The sequence below is a fragment of the Panicum hallii genome, chromosome 4 (assembly GCF_002211085.1).
Source record: "Panicum hallii strain FIL2 chromosome 4, PHallii_v3.1, whole genome shotgun sequence".
In the NCBI taxonomy this organism is placed as follows: Eukaryota; Viridiplantae; Streptophyta; class Magnoliopsida; order Poales; family Poaceae; genus Panicum; species Panicum hallii.
The window spans coordinates 50,798,741-50,812,422 of NC_038045.1; the positions used below are offsets into that span (position 1 = coordinate 50,798,741).

General features: G+C 39.6%; 1 protein-coding gene across 4 annotated transcripts; it reads right to left on the bottom strand.

The window, feature by feature from the left end:
• Positions 1 to 2,297: 2,297 nt before the first annotated feature.
• Positions 2,298 to 12,502, bottom strand: LOC112889202 (coatomer subunit beta'-1). Of its 4 annotated transcripts, none has more exons than XM_025955709.1 (26): positions 12,327 to 12,501; positions 12,182 to 12,202; positions 12,006 to 12,067; positions 11,834 to 11,888; positions 10,877 to 10,913; positions 10,467 to 10,792; positions 10,245 to 10,376; positions 10,009 to 10,157; positions 9,117 to 9,185; positions 8,441 to 8,591; positions 8,297 to 8,362; positions 7,949 to 8,137; positions 7,270 to 7,410; positions 7,114 to 7,188; positions 6,823 to 6,999; positions 6,616 to 6,707; positions 6,417 to 6,533; positions 5,473 to 5,587; positions 5,266 to 5,337; positions 4,570 to 4,766; positions 4,396 to 4,489; positions 4,183 to 4,289; positions 3,829 to 3,973; positions 3,673 to 3,723; positions 3,359 to 3,458; positions 2,298 to 2,921 (listed from the first exon to the last, which is right to left on the bottom strand). In XM_025955709.1, exons 1-26 carry the CDS (start codon positions 12,327 to 12,329, stop codon positions 2,902 to 2,904), a joined length of 2,763 nt encoding a protein of 920 aa, XP_025811494.1. In that variant the 5' UTR covers positions 12,330 to 12,501; the 3' UTR covers positions 2,298 to 2,901. The 4 variants fall into 4 exon arrangements, with proteins under 4 accessions (XP_025811494.1, XP_025811493.1, XP_025811496.1 ...); XM_025955708.1 differs by having other exon boundaries at positions 3,280 to 3,458; positions 12,327 to 12,500; XM_025955711.1 differs by lacking the exon at positions 3,673 to 3,723 and having other exon boundaries at positions 12,327 to 12,502.
• Positions 12,503 to 13,682: the final 1,180 nt, after the last annotated feature.

Consider the following 13,682-nt stretch of genomic DNA (forward strand, 5'->3'; position numbering starts at 1 on the left):
GCTAGCTGCATTTCGTTTCCAGAATGAGATTATCTGCTTCACATTGTCCAAGGCGTAAACTTGAAACTTCAATGGCATACTGCAGTACATGCAGATCCTGTAATTCCTAAAGGACCGGACCGGCCGGACTTAATTGGCTTGTCTTTACATGTAGGCTGTAGTGTACATACGTACTCCAATGATGCTACTAGTAGCTTTGTTAATTATCTCTCAATGCAAAGGATCCAACGATTTCAGAAAATAGCTAGTGGTATCACAATGCAAAGCCTAGCCCTACGCCAAATGTCTTTACGTTGGCACTATGTCAGGTACTCGCACGCACAAGCGTACAAGGCTCTGACTTCAGCAGCTATCCCCTACTATTCCTTACTCACCTTCTATACTTGTAGTACTAGCTTAGTGCTTTAGCCACGAACGAAAGGCTATGCAACAAGAGTTACGAGCACTAGTCCACCATCATTCTTACACCAAAAACGCGACAAGATCTTGGCAAAACGGTTGGTACAAGAAGATGGAGATGATAAGAAGAAATGCCATCCACAGATATCAGTTCCTGCTGGGCCAATTGAAGCGCTACGTACTCAAAGCTACTACCATGCTAATTAGCAAAGCTCACCACACATGGATACGTCACCCTTTTCCATTGCATTCTTTTATGGACCCTCTCATGGAACTCGAGGATCTTTTCTCAGGTACTGACACCATCTTTTCTGCTACCATGGTGGTGGTGGTGGTGGTGGACGAAAACGAAAACGCACTTGGGTCTACCTGCTGCAGGTGGATGGTTGCCAAGCATGCATTGACCCATCGAATCGACTTTGCTGGTACGTCAATCAGATCCGGTACCCCAGTCAAAGGGGCAATGAATGGCTAGTTCGACGACTTCGTATTTCCACTTTCTGTGAGAGGAAGAACACAAGTTTCAGACCTCGGCATGCTCAGTGTTCTGAACTCTCCCAAACAGCAAGTGACAAGGACGCTCCCAGACAGCAGCCTCAGGAGGTGCCCGTATCGCGTCGTCAGAACTCAGAACCATCATCACCAACAAGAAGAAACGCCACATTGTCGATCTGGCAACAAGGAAACGAGCAGGATAGGAATAGGAACGGCACGGACGCTCGTGGCCGGCAAGGTGCCACTACACGATGAACCCTAGGATAGGAATAGGAACGGCACGGACGCTCCCGGACAGAATTTCGCTGCCGGTTTGCCTCGCGCTCCCATGCCGGGTGACACACGTGGTCTCCCGCTATCCATCCCCGCGGTGCCGGGTGCCGTCGTCCCGACGGAAACCTCGCCGTCGCCGCACGCAAGAGGAATTGGCTTTCGCCATCGCGGAGGGATGGTGCTTCCCGGCTCCTTCCCTCGTTCTCGCACGCAGAGCGATGTTCGTCGTTCACCTTGGTTTACCTCCGGAATCACACTCCTTTCAGATCAAAACTTTCTAGGTTCTCCCCTCGCAGATGCAGAGCGTGGTGTTGGGTTTGCTTTGTTTTCGTCAGGAACCACGTTGCTTTCAAATCGAAACATTCTCTCAGGGAGTCGGGACATTTTGTTCCTATCTCAAGTCGGTTTGCACGGATTCAGAGCCATCCATTTCTATTCTTTTTTTGTTTGTGGAAACGGGCCGTACGTGAAGGCACCATGAGTGAGATCGAGTAGAAAGGAGGGGTTGGGTTGGCAGGAAGGAGAGGGTGAAGGTGATCAGACTCTAGTACTGCCATCCACACACGTCAGTTCATGAGTCAGCTGAAGCCATCATGTAAAGACAGGGCCAGTAGCTTAAAATTCACCTGGCATGGATGCGTCACCCCTCTCCAATGTCGTTCTTGCTATGGAAATTCTCATGAAAGCGAAGAATCCTTTCGAGTTAGTGAAGTCCTCTTTCCTATGGTGATGGTGGCTCAAACGCATTCTGTCTGTTACCCCAAGTCCCTGGAGCCTGGAGGTGGGTGGTTTCCAAGCATGTTGACAGATTGGATGGATATCCCAAGTCGAAGGGGCAATAGCTAGATCTACTTTGTGGCACTACAAATGATTCCTGGATCTCTCCTACTCTCTGTGAAAGCAACTTTCAACATGTTCTATGGTCTGAACTCTGCAGACATTCAGTCACCTAGCAGAGATGCTAGTGCTACTTGTCGCCACAATCAGTATCTGGGTAACTTTCAAAGATCATGGTTGGAAACAATCGACATATATTCAGTGAGACAGTAGTGCTCCAGAGAATGTTGTCAATATGTAGAACAATAGATGGTAAGGTAATACAAAGTGCATTCCAATTTGCACTTCTGATCTCGCTTATAAAACATCATCATTACTAATAGCACTCACCATTATCACCTTCGAAACATTGCAAGAATCTGCACTGGTAAAGAAGAAAAACAGAATCTGAAGCTAAACCTCCAATCGGATCATACATGGGCAAGCTTTCAGCCCACAATCATATACTACATGTAACCTTATCGAATAGCATCAAATTACACTGAGTGGGGCTGACAAAAACTGTGATCTCCTAGAAGAAGGCATGGCCATGGTAACCTGGCATATGCTACATATATCTCTATAACAGTTATTCAAACCGCTATTCATTACAACTGGTTCCCCACCCCATACGTTGATTTCTGGGCGTGAAAATTGGGTGTGTAAATGTTGCAAGAAAGAATTGCCTATGCTGTTGCCAAGAGAAGCATTCCCAGGATGGCCAGACTGACATCAGTTCTAGTATGCTTCCATTTGTCAAATTTGGTGTTCATTTGAAGGATTTGACAAGCAAAAGGTGGCTCTGATGGCACCAGCACCACCAATTCCAGTGCTTCAGAATAACACTTTGGATGCATCTCAGCATCTGGCACCATCAGAAAGAACATGTGCAACCAATGAGCTGTGCATCCCTCTGCCCTATTCATGTTGAGCTAGCACTGCAACAAGAAAAACAAGAACTAATTACTCATGGCAAAAAAAACATTCTGGAACTAATAAAAAATTATCTAAAAGTGTATCATGTTTTCAGGAATTTGCTTGTAGGCACCCTCATACTATAAAGCTCCTTATCAACCCCATGACACTATTCTGCAAAACTAATCAGGCTTTTTGCAATAAAGCAGCACAAGCATTAAAAAGGTCAAAGAAAAGAAGTGAATTTACAAGATGTTAATCTATGGCTGTATTTTAATCCCCTAATCAAATGCCAATGGTGTGTATCTGAAATTTGGACTACAATTGGTTTAGCTGTTCTAGAACTCAGAGGCAAAGGCAGTGAATCATCATAGACAAAACCTGGGAGATTTCACATTTGCAAAACTATTCTTTCAGGCTGACGCAACTCCTCCATTGTTCGTACTCAACTGTTCCTCACCCTCATTTCCATTTTCAAGAACTGCCTCTTCCTCTTCATGTTCATCGGCACCAACTGGGACAGCTTCATCCATGTTCTCCATTTCATTCTCTTCCAACGCCTGAGGATCATGATATTCATTATTTGCAAAAAGTTAACAAAAATGGTATAACAATCATCAGGAAGGAGAAATAATAAGATAACGGTATAGCATCAAGACCTGAGGAAAGCTTGCTAATGTGAAAATGGATCAGCATATATAGCACATAAGTATTTTTAACACCATAGCACATAGTTGAGAACTGATAATAAGAAGCAAAATGCACATGCTATACCTCTTGATCAGGCTCTCCATTTTCCTCAGCTGGGTCTAAAGGTTCCTCATCCTTGTTAATGTGAAAATGGATCAGCATATATAGCACATAAGTATTTTTAACACCATAGCACATAGTTGAGAACTGATAATAAGAAGCAAAATGCACATGCTATACCTCTTGATCAGGCTCTCCATTTTCCTCAGCTGGGTCTAAAGGTTCCTCATCCTCAATGACCTGCATCCTTTTGAAAGCCTCCACAAGAGTAGAATCCGACTTCTCGGCATGGTTCAAGTACTCATCAGCAGGAGGATAGTGGCCCCTGCACATAAAGCCTTATTATTGCAAAAGATTTACTTAATCGAAAAATATGAGGAGTTCAGCACAGATGTTATAATATATTTGTGACATTACTCTCTGTAACAAATATTGGCAACTTCTATGATTCTATGATATATATATATGTATGTATATTTCTTTTTTGACCTATGAAAAGCAATACGCTAGAACAGTTTGTGTGATAACTTTTACCTCTGAGAAGCAACACTTTTTTCTACAGTTAGTGCAACCTGCCAATCATCAAATAAATTTGGATATTCAGAAGGATCTGCAAGAGACTCTGCAGCTTTTGGATTAACCTGCATACAAGGAACGGATAAACAGAATAAGATAGTAGCATAGAATTTTATCATGTCACCACACTTTTCAGAATAGAGATTAAGAGCAGAAGATTAAGAAAATTACTTTACTGAGGTCATTTCTCCAAATTGCTACTATCTCTGAGACTTTGCTAGGAAGATATGAACGCGCCATTAATGCAGCTTCAGGTATACGATTGCTGCAGAATACACAAGATAGCGTTTAGCTCTGTGAAAGGAAGCGCGCCACAAGGATTTAGTCACAGCCAACATGATGTACCTGTCTATGAGCAACTGTATGCAATCTTCCAATTTACCAAGCATAAAAAGGCAGAGGAAAGCAACATTGTTTTTCCCATGTCCTTTTGATAAAGAAGCAAGCTTTTCGATTCCTTCAGCATCTCCGAGGGATGAGTATAATAATAATAAGCCACTTAAATCCTTCGCCTGATGAAGGCATTCTTCCGCCATCTCTAGCTGCAATGCAGAAGTTGTGGCAAAACCACACCAGTAAGCATGTATGAGCTGATACAGATGGAATATGTTGATATGGGTTATTATTTCTTAATTGATATGGGTTATTATTTCTCAATTGACGTCCAATGTTGCAATTAGGTATGCAAGTTTTCATTTCTATGGGTCAATGGGTTGACCAAAAACAGTCAATAGAATTATCCCAGATTTCAAGGGAAAAGAAAGGGGATGCAAATGAACTAAGGCTGTGACCTAGAACTTCCCATTGGGTCACTTGCATCCCTAGTTGCAATATTGACCATTACCTATTCCCAACTTACCTGGAGAGATTTGGCAAGAAAATCGTGTGTCTAAGTTTTGAAAAGATAAAAAATCCCAATCCAAAACCATTAGATCACACCTCAGACTACATAAGTGGTACTCTATCCAGAAAATTTATTCCCTAGCACGGTTATTTACATGTTGCAATACCAACATTATCTCATAATGTTTAAGAGCTTACCTTGCCTGTAGACATGGCGAGTTCGCCCAACTGCTTCCATTTAGATTCACGTTGTGCTTCTATGGCGATAGCCTGTACAGTAATAACCACGAATGTTTACAGTATATGTTACTCAGATTGTAATTTACAGCAACAAAGCATATAGGAAACCTCAAAATATACTCTACAACATTACAAGAAGAACATAAGTGATAATATGTTCAGTACCTTTGCAACATCTAATTTTCCAAGCTGCACAGCTAGATCAAATTTATAGTCAGCATCAGTGGCTATCTCAAGAGCCTCTTCCAACATACCTCTAGACTCCAAGAAATGAGCGACACTGCCACATGAGAGGGAAACCAGAATCAGAAAAGAGGTTAGACAATAAAATTGGACAAAAAACACAAGAAAGATGAAGAAAAGTAAGTTTATTTATTTGGTAATATGACACTTTCATTAGTCAGCTAATTATGATACACCATAAAAGTCAATGTGTAGTTTTTACAACTTGACTGTATGTTCATACCCCTTAAGGAGTCTATTTAGATGTGAAATACACCAGGGCAATTATCAGTTATGTGATAATACATACATCACTTTAGCATATACTAGCGAATATGCCCGTGCGTTGCTACGGGAAGTCATATAAATATATTGATTAGCATATAAAAATATATATTATACACCATATGAATTTTATAATAACATAGTACGTGTCGGTCCAGGACTTCAATCTTTTTCCATTTTACTCACCCAAGCGCTAATTTGAAATGGTTTCGGACCCTTAATTCAGCATACGATCACCCGAATTCCGATTAGGACTCCGATTGACGGACCAAGGAATCGTTGGTTGCTTTAGTAATAGTAGCAAATATGCACGTGTGTTGCTACGGCCGAAGAACAACATATACATTATCGTACAAGGCTTCGGCCACCCCCTCGCAAGCATGAGACATACTCCGATTAGGACTGAAACGTTTGGTGATTCCGATTACAACTCCGATTGACGGACCAAAGAATCATTGCTTGCTTTAGTTATATTAGCATATATATGACCTTTTTCCTCCACAAAATAGAAAAATGTTCTAAACTCTAAAGCAAAGGTAAATTAGGAAAACAAAGAATAGAAACAAATTAATTAATCATGGAACAAACTGATAACCACAAACCTATTATATTGTGCCTTTGGTATGGATGGTAAAATTTCATTTGCACGTTCCAAATCCCCACGCATCACAAGGGTCTTGTACTCAATCAAACTGAGAAGTAATGTGTACCCAATGACGCTGCAACAAGCATATAGTTAGTCACAGAAATCAACAATAGATGCTACAGAAGAAAGGAAGTAATTTTTTCAAGCAAACGTACTTAAACTCCTTGTCAATTAGATAAACTCGACTTTGGTTCGCAAGATATCCCAACAAATACATAGGGCGATCCAAGTGATACATTGTGGTGACCTGTAAATATAAAGCTTATAACTATCCAAACAGATGTAGTTATGGCACATAATGTGCCCATACAGAGAAAAATAACAGAAGAAAATGATTTTGAGGAAGAATACACTATCTTTACCTCACCACCAACACAATAATTTAGGCGCCAAGATGAATTGTTATATATGAAGCAGTCTCCAACCCAAATCCCAGTACGCACTCGCTCATTGACCTCATGAAGCAGCTCAAAAGCATCTTCAACACCTTCCTCGTCCACAGGTTTTCCACCTTCTAGATAAGAAGCAACAACATCTCTCTGCAGAGCACAGATCAGTAATTATTGTGTCATAATCCCCATTCAACGCAAGATGGAGAACTGGAGAAGAAATAACAAGCAAAATAATAGTCTTTTAAGGATACAATATCTTACATTGTACTTGAGGATGTAGAATGACGTATCACTTGCTATTGCAACTAGGTCACCACTATCAGCCCAGTAAAGGTTCTACATGTGCATAGTATAGAAAGGTTAACGGTAAACACATACATTCAAAATTTCCACCAAATAAAATAATAATTGACCCACCTTAACAGTGACATCAATTCGGCGTATTAGTCTGCAATCAACCCAGTCATAAAAGCAAATGAAATCACTAGAACACATTGCCAACAATACCCCACCAAAAATACGCTCCGCTGAAAATGTAGGCCGGATACTTTTCTTCTCCTGAAAATCAGATAATCTAAGTCAAAGGACACAATGAAAATGACAAAAAAGACAGATTTATTTTTGACAAATCACAAGGCAGCTCGATCACATAGCAACATAACCAATTACCCTCACTTCTACAATGTCTAGGGCAGTTGTATGGCTAATAAATGTTGGTGGACAAGGTGCAATACAAGGAGCATAAATAATAGATCTCCAATAAAATGCAAGCCTTAGTTTAAAAGACCATGGGTAAAAAGACTAAGCCACACAAATCAAAGAGCACGTGTAGAATTTTATACTAAATTAACTCCAGAGTTATAAAGAAACCTTAGTTGATTAATGAAAGGAAAGAAAATACTAAATTAACCCCAGAGTTATAAAGAAATCTTAGTTAATTAATGAAAGGAAAGAATAATAGAGCAGTTAGCTGCATAGGTGCAGGATGCATATTTGCAGATGCCAAAACCAGCGGTAGGGCTGAGGTAATTATGGAAGAATGAGACACTTGAATCTGAGAAAGCAATTCATAATAGAAATCAAGTAGACCATGTACCTGAAATGATTTATTGAAAATTTTAATTCTTGATGTACTTTCCCTGATTGCATATTCTCCTTCTGATGACCAAACAAATTCCAATGCAGATCCAAACGATCTATTCCTCCAAGCCAATGCAGTATAAATTATGTATTCGCCATCTCCACATACAACGACGAATCGGCCATTAGGGTTATGCTTCAAACTCTGACCAAACCAAAAGATTACTCAAAATTAGATTAAAGAGAAATGACCGCTGCCAAATAAAAAGGAAAACAAGTTCAACCATGTAACCACTAACCACACTATAAATCTATAGTAGTAACAAATTTTAAACGCAAAGAGCATAGTAGCATCCAAAAGTACCTGTGGGTATAGATCACAGCTTCCTAACTCCTTTACAGCAAGGGGTAATCTTTCTCCATCTGTGACCTGATTTGCAAAACATAATAACCCGTCAGCAAGTGCCTTTTCAGTTATCTTCTATTATAATGAAAGGGACCAACTTACCTCAAAGCCTGCACCAACAGTCTTAATATTTACAGTTTGTATTTCATTATGTTTCGCCCAAATGATTTTCCCACTGGTGTCCATACTTGCTACAGGTACTTCACGGCCCATTTTTATCATAATAGTTCCCTCATCATAACCAATCACCATCCTAGACAATAGCCAAACATATACTTTTCAAAATCAGAAAATACATAGTAGCACAAAAGAGGGCAAAAAAAGAAACAAAATGCATACAAATAGGACCTCCTAGCTATCCAAATAATGAAGAATGTGAATGACTTTACAGCATCAACATTACAAGAAAAATAAAAGTGAACAGGATAGAAGGCACATATTATAGAAACTGCCATCTATCAACATATTGGGTTTTGATGAAGTGTGGAGAAGGTATGGTAATACCATCAATCATATCATGTTTCCTGTGAAGGTCTCAGCCAACTATAATTTTACTCTCTCAAAACCAAAGATAAAGTAATTTATAAGAGGATTTCAATTTTCAAGTTCATTTATAAGAAGCAACGTACAACTATTACATATCCACCATTAAGAAACTCACTGTGTATGACACTTCTAATCGAAGTACCGAACACTATTATAGCTAATGTCCATTACTCCATATAACTGACGGCACTATTGGGGAAAAAAAGTAGAATGCAAATGATCTTACACTTACCTTCTTGATCCCTTCATGTATCCAACAGCCCAAACTCTCTCAAGGCCATAGTTTAGTGTGTTCTCGAGTCTACAACACAATTAATGAAATATGAATAAGAAGATCTCACAGTTGACAAAATTCTAAGAGTAACACAAGTAGTGCTCAGCTCAGTATAACATGTTTACCAGATTATCACAGAGGCATAAACAATTTAACAAACAGACAACATCTGTGATTTTAATAAGCAAACAAATAGTACTTAGTTTTAGTTAAACTGACTGTTATCCTTTTGTTTCACACCCTCCATGATTTCAGATACAACATTAGTAACTCAACTTTCTAAGATTATTTAAAATGATGTGTAACAAATGCACTTTCATCAAGATCGTTTTATTAAATACTTATTGCAGAAGGCATATTTCCTATACTCTTATCACATGCTAAACTTCCTCTGATACACATCTTCATGCACATATATCAAAAAAAAATCCGTACAGACAAAGTTTCGTGAGAGATGTTCAATCAGATGCTATATAAGAAATAAAACAAAACAGAAAAAAATGCTTTCATAGGAGGTAGGAATAAAGCATATTTTCTTTGAAGAGAATGGAATATAAGCTCGTGGGTTCAAGTTTGCACACCACGGGATTATAGTAAAGTTAACATGGGTTTGAACTAGGAGAGTACAAACAACTAATCAAACACCAGTGTCATGCTCATAGGCCCTTATATTGAAAACTATAGGCGCCGTTTTAACAAGGAGAAATAATATTGTTGCCTAGCATTCAGGTTTATGAGAAAGCCAAGAAACAGTTCTAGGATAGAGAAGTGATAAATGGCCCCAAGTATTGTAACTAGGAATAACTAACACATCTCAAGCTCAAATAAGCAACCATAGAGATAAAGCAACCTATAAGTTGTTGAATGCCATATACGAACTGTGCCATCTTCCGATCCAGTGATGATTATAGGAAGCTCAGGATGGAAACAGACAGCAGAGATGTTATGTGTATGCCCTTCAAGTGTCTGAACACAGCTCTTTGTTTGGTAATCCCAGACCTAGTTTGCCATAAAATGCAGTGTCTTAGGATTGCGTAGAACTACAAAACATTCAAAATATACAATGGGGTACAAAAAAAAACATACCTTTGCAGTGGAGTCATCAGAACCAGTAATCAAATAGGGCCTGTCACCACCAGTGAAGTAGTCAACACAATTAACACCCTTTTGATGTCCATCAAGTGTAAAGTTTGGATCTGGAGAACCCAAACTCCATATCTGCCATTTCATACATAAATGTATGAATGAATCAGATCACATCATGAGTCATTCACAACTAGCATCATGCTGCATATCAGATCTACATACCTTTGTAGTGCGGTCAAGAGATGCACTTGCGAAGGTATTGGTATCCTTTGGATTGAAAGTAACCTGCATCACATAGTGTGAATGTCCCTCAAAGATTTGAGTGCACATCCATCCTTTATCCCAGTCCCACAGCTTTATCAACATGTCATCAGATGATGACAGTACATATGGTAGAGTTGGATGGACAGCAACACATCTGATGTAATCAGTATGGGCCTCAAAAACTTTAACTTTGTCCATGGTATTGTAGTTGTAGACACGAATGAACATGTCATCTGCACCAGCTACAACCCATTGTTTTCTTGATACAAATTTTGCCGACCGCACTGAAATAAGTTCAAAAATACACTAGCATCATGTCCAGACACCATATAAGCTCTCATTCATGTGAACATAAGAGCTCTGCATACCTGGAAGTTCTGAAACTTCAAATGATTTCACCATAGCCTGCAAAGATATGCATAAAACATATTAAGAAATAAAATTCTGAGGCGACAGCTTTATTTTTGTGACAGTACACTACATAAATATTTGTTATTATATAAGCATGACCGCCAAAATTGTAGCGGTAAATCATATCCATTCACAATAAATACAAAACTCATCTAGTTGGATCCTAATTTCCCAGACTAGATAATACTTCATTTTTATAAAATCGTTTTAATTTTGTATTGTGCCTAAAGGAAAATCTATCACTTTGTACTAAGCATATTGGCCTTGCAGAACTGCAGTTATACATGCTGTGCAAAATAGTTTGACAATGCAGACTCAGATATATATTGCTTCAGATCCACATTCCCACAATTACAATGGTTATGATTGGTAACAGATATGAAACAGAAACAGGTCATATTATAGAACGATGTAAAAGGTCATTAGGTCAACAAATCATAATGCGATTAGGTCGCAGAAATCTAGACGGACTAAAACAAGAAAAAATGCAACATGACAGGCCAATCAGCAGCAGATGAAGTTGAACTAAATCAGAACCCCAGGAACGAGTATTTACAGTGTACAAATGTAATAATGTCCCAGAACGGTGCTAGGAACAATCTAGTGTGTTGCTATAACCACATAGATAGTTTCCAAGTTGCGCAACTTGAATAATATGTAATGAGAGCAATGAACAAGCAACTTAGGTTATCATCAAATTCTTAAAGCTCGTAACTGAACATGAGACATGCAAAATTCTACAGAGCCAAAGAATAAGAAAAAACATAGATCAGCAAAAACGTCTGAAATAAAGCTCCAGCATTGAGAGGGTAAGTCCCAGCTTTATGCTTAGTTCATGTCCTATTTGCTAGCATCAGTATGAACTCATGCTGCCATGCACATAGCGTTTGTGAAAACCAGCTCGAGCCATTTACCTGTGCCTGATAATCCCAGATGCAGACACTCCCCGAGTAGAGGCTCGACAGAATCCTGCACAATGCAAAACCACACAATTAGCAATAAGCAGAAGTCAATCAAAACAGTAAGCACGAACAGCAGAAATGGCTGAACATCAGTGAACGGCCCCGAATCGGAATCGAAACTTACCATGGCTCCGTGGGGTGAAGATCCACCGACTTGACCCTCTCTGACCGTTGCGCGAACTTCCGCTGATCACCACCAGAAAACAAAACGAAACCGAAATCAGCGCAAATTCAAAGCGACACACGAACAATACACCGACGACGTGGAGAGCGAGATCCAGTGAGGTCGGGCAGGCGCACCTTGATCTCCAACCTGAGCGGCTGCAGCAAACACAGGCAGAAAACAACATTGGTCAGATCTCTGCGCGTACGTCGCGAACTGGGCTGGAGGAAAACCGGCGAATGGATTGGAGATTTGGGAGCGGGCGGGGTCAGATCCGCGTACCATGGTGGCGACGGCGAGGACGGCGCGGGGTCGAGCCGGGCGACTGGGCTAAACCCTAGAGATCCCCAGCGCCGACGGGTTTGGTGGGGCGCGGCGAGGAGGGAGCGAATCCGATCGCGAGCTGCGGAGGCCGGAGCGAGGGGTGGAGAAAACAGAAAGGGTACTGAGAGATGAGGAAGGTTTTGTGTGTAATTTAATTAGTTTGATTCAAAATAGCACCTGGAAATTATTGTGTCCCCTAAGTGGAAATTGTTGTCAATCTTGGAGTTTTATACACCCTAAGAGACACAAATTGTCGTTTAAAAGGGATTGTAGCGTTCTATAACATCATACATATGTTACAATAACATATTACATTATTATTTGAAAAGAATTGTATCTTTCTATAACGTCACATACTTAGTCTACAATAAAACATTCTAATATTTAATCAATTGTAATCATATTTATATTATTTGTTATGAAACATAGTAACTCATGTATATATACAAAAGAATTCTACCTCTCATAATACCATCGAGGAAGAGTTTATTATACGGCTTTGTAGCCTTACTAATGAAGAGAAATTAGACGAAAACACAAGCACCCATTTAATTGAACATATAAATTACGTAGGTTTTACAACAAGAAACCTAACGGTTTAGTTTGTAGCTTTTGTATTTGTTTTGTATATTTTTGTTCCATTCTACACTTCAATCTCAAGTATCTGCACTTCAATATGTGACCTAATATAAATTTTTTAAAAGTAGATGTCATCCACTAAAATCAGTTCATCCTAATTTCATTTTTTTCAAAATTCGAATAAAAAAGTTGTTCTTCCAAAGATTTTTGACTTTTAGTTTTTGTTAATCGAGACAATATTATTTACTGATGTTTATATAAATATTGTGCGGTTGTGCATACTGCCAACCTGTTTTCGTGTAAACCTCAAAAAAATATGTCTTTGTGTACCGTGTTTGTCGTCGCCGGCGGTTCAGCGCATGGTTTCATGCCGTTGAATCCGCCTTCAGCCTTATTCCATGGAAGTACGACTGCCACCTTGCTAGTCGTTGCAGTCTTTTCCATCCTTATCCGTTGTACTAGGTGGCGTGGTGTGGAAATTCATCCGGCCTTGGGGTCAGCTATTCCTTTAGCTTCTAAGGACCCTAATTTCTTGAATGCATTTTGTTAATAGCCATTATTTGTTCAGACAGATGCTTCAACTTCCGTGGGCAGTGGAGTTCAAATGCTCTCTATCCCCTTCTGTGTCACTTAGCGCGTGAATTCCTTGTTGCATTGATGGTTTGCTAATTTGATCCATCAGTAGCGGACGCAACATTATATTGTTGGATGTGAAAATATTTATCTTTTAGATTT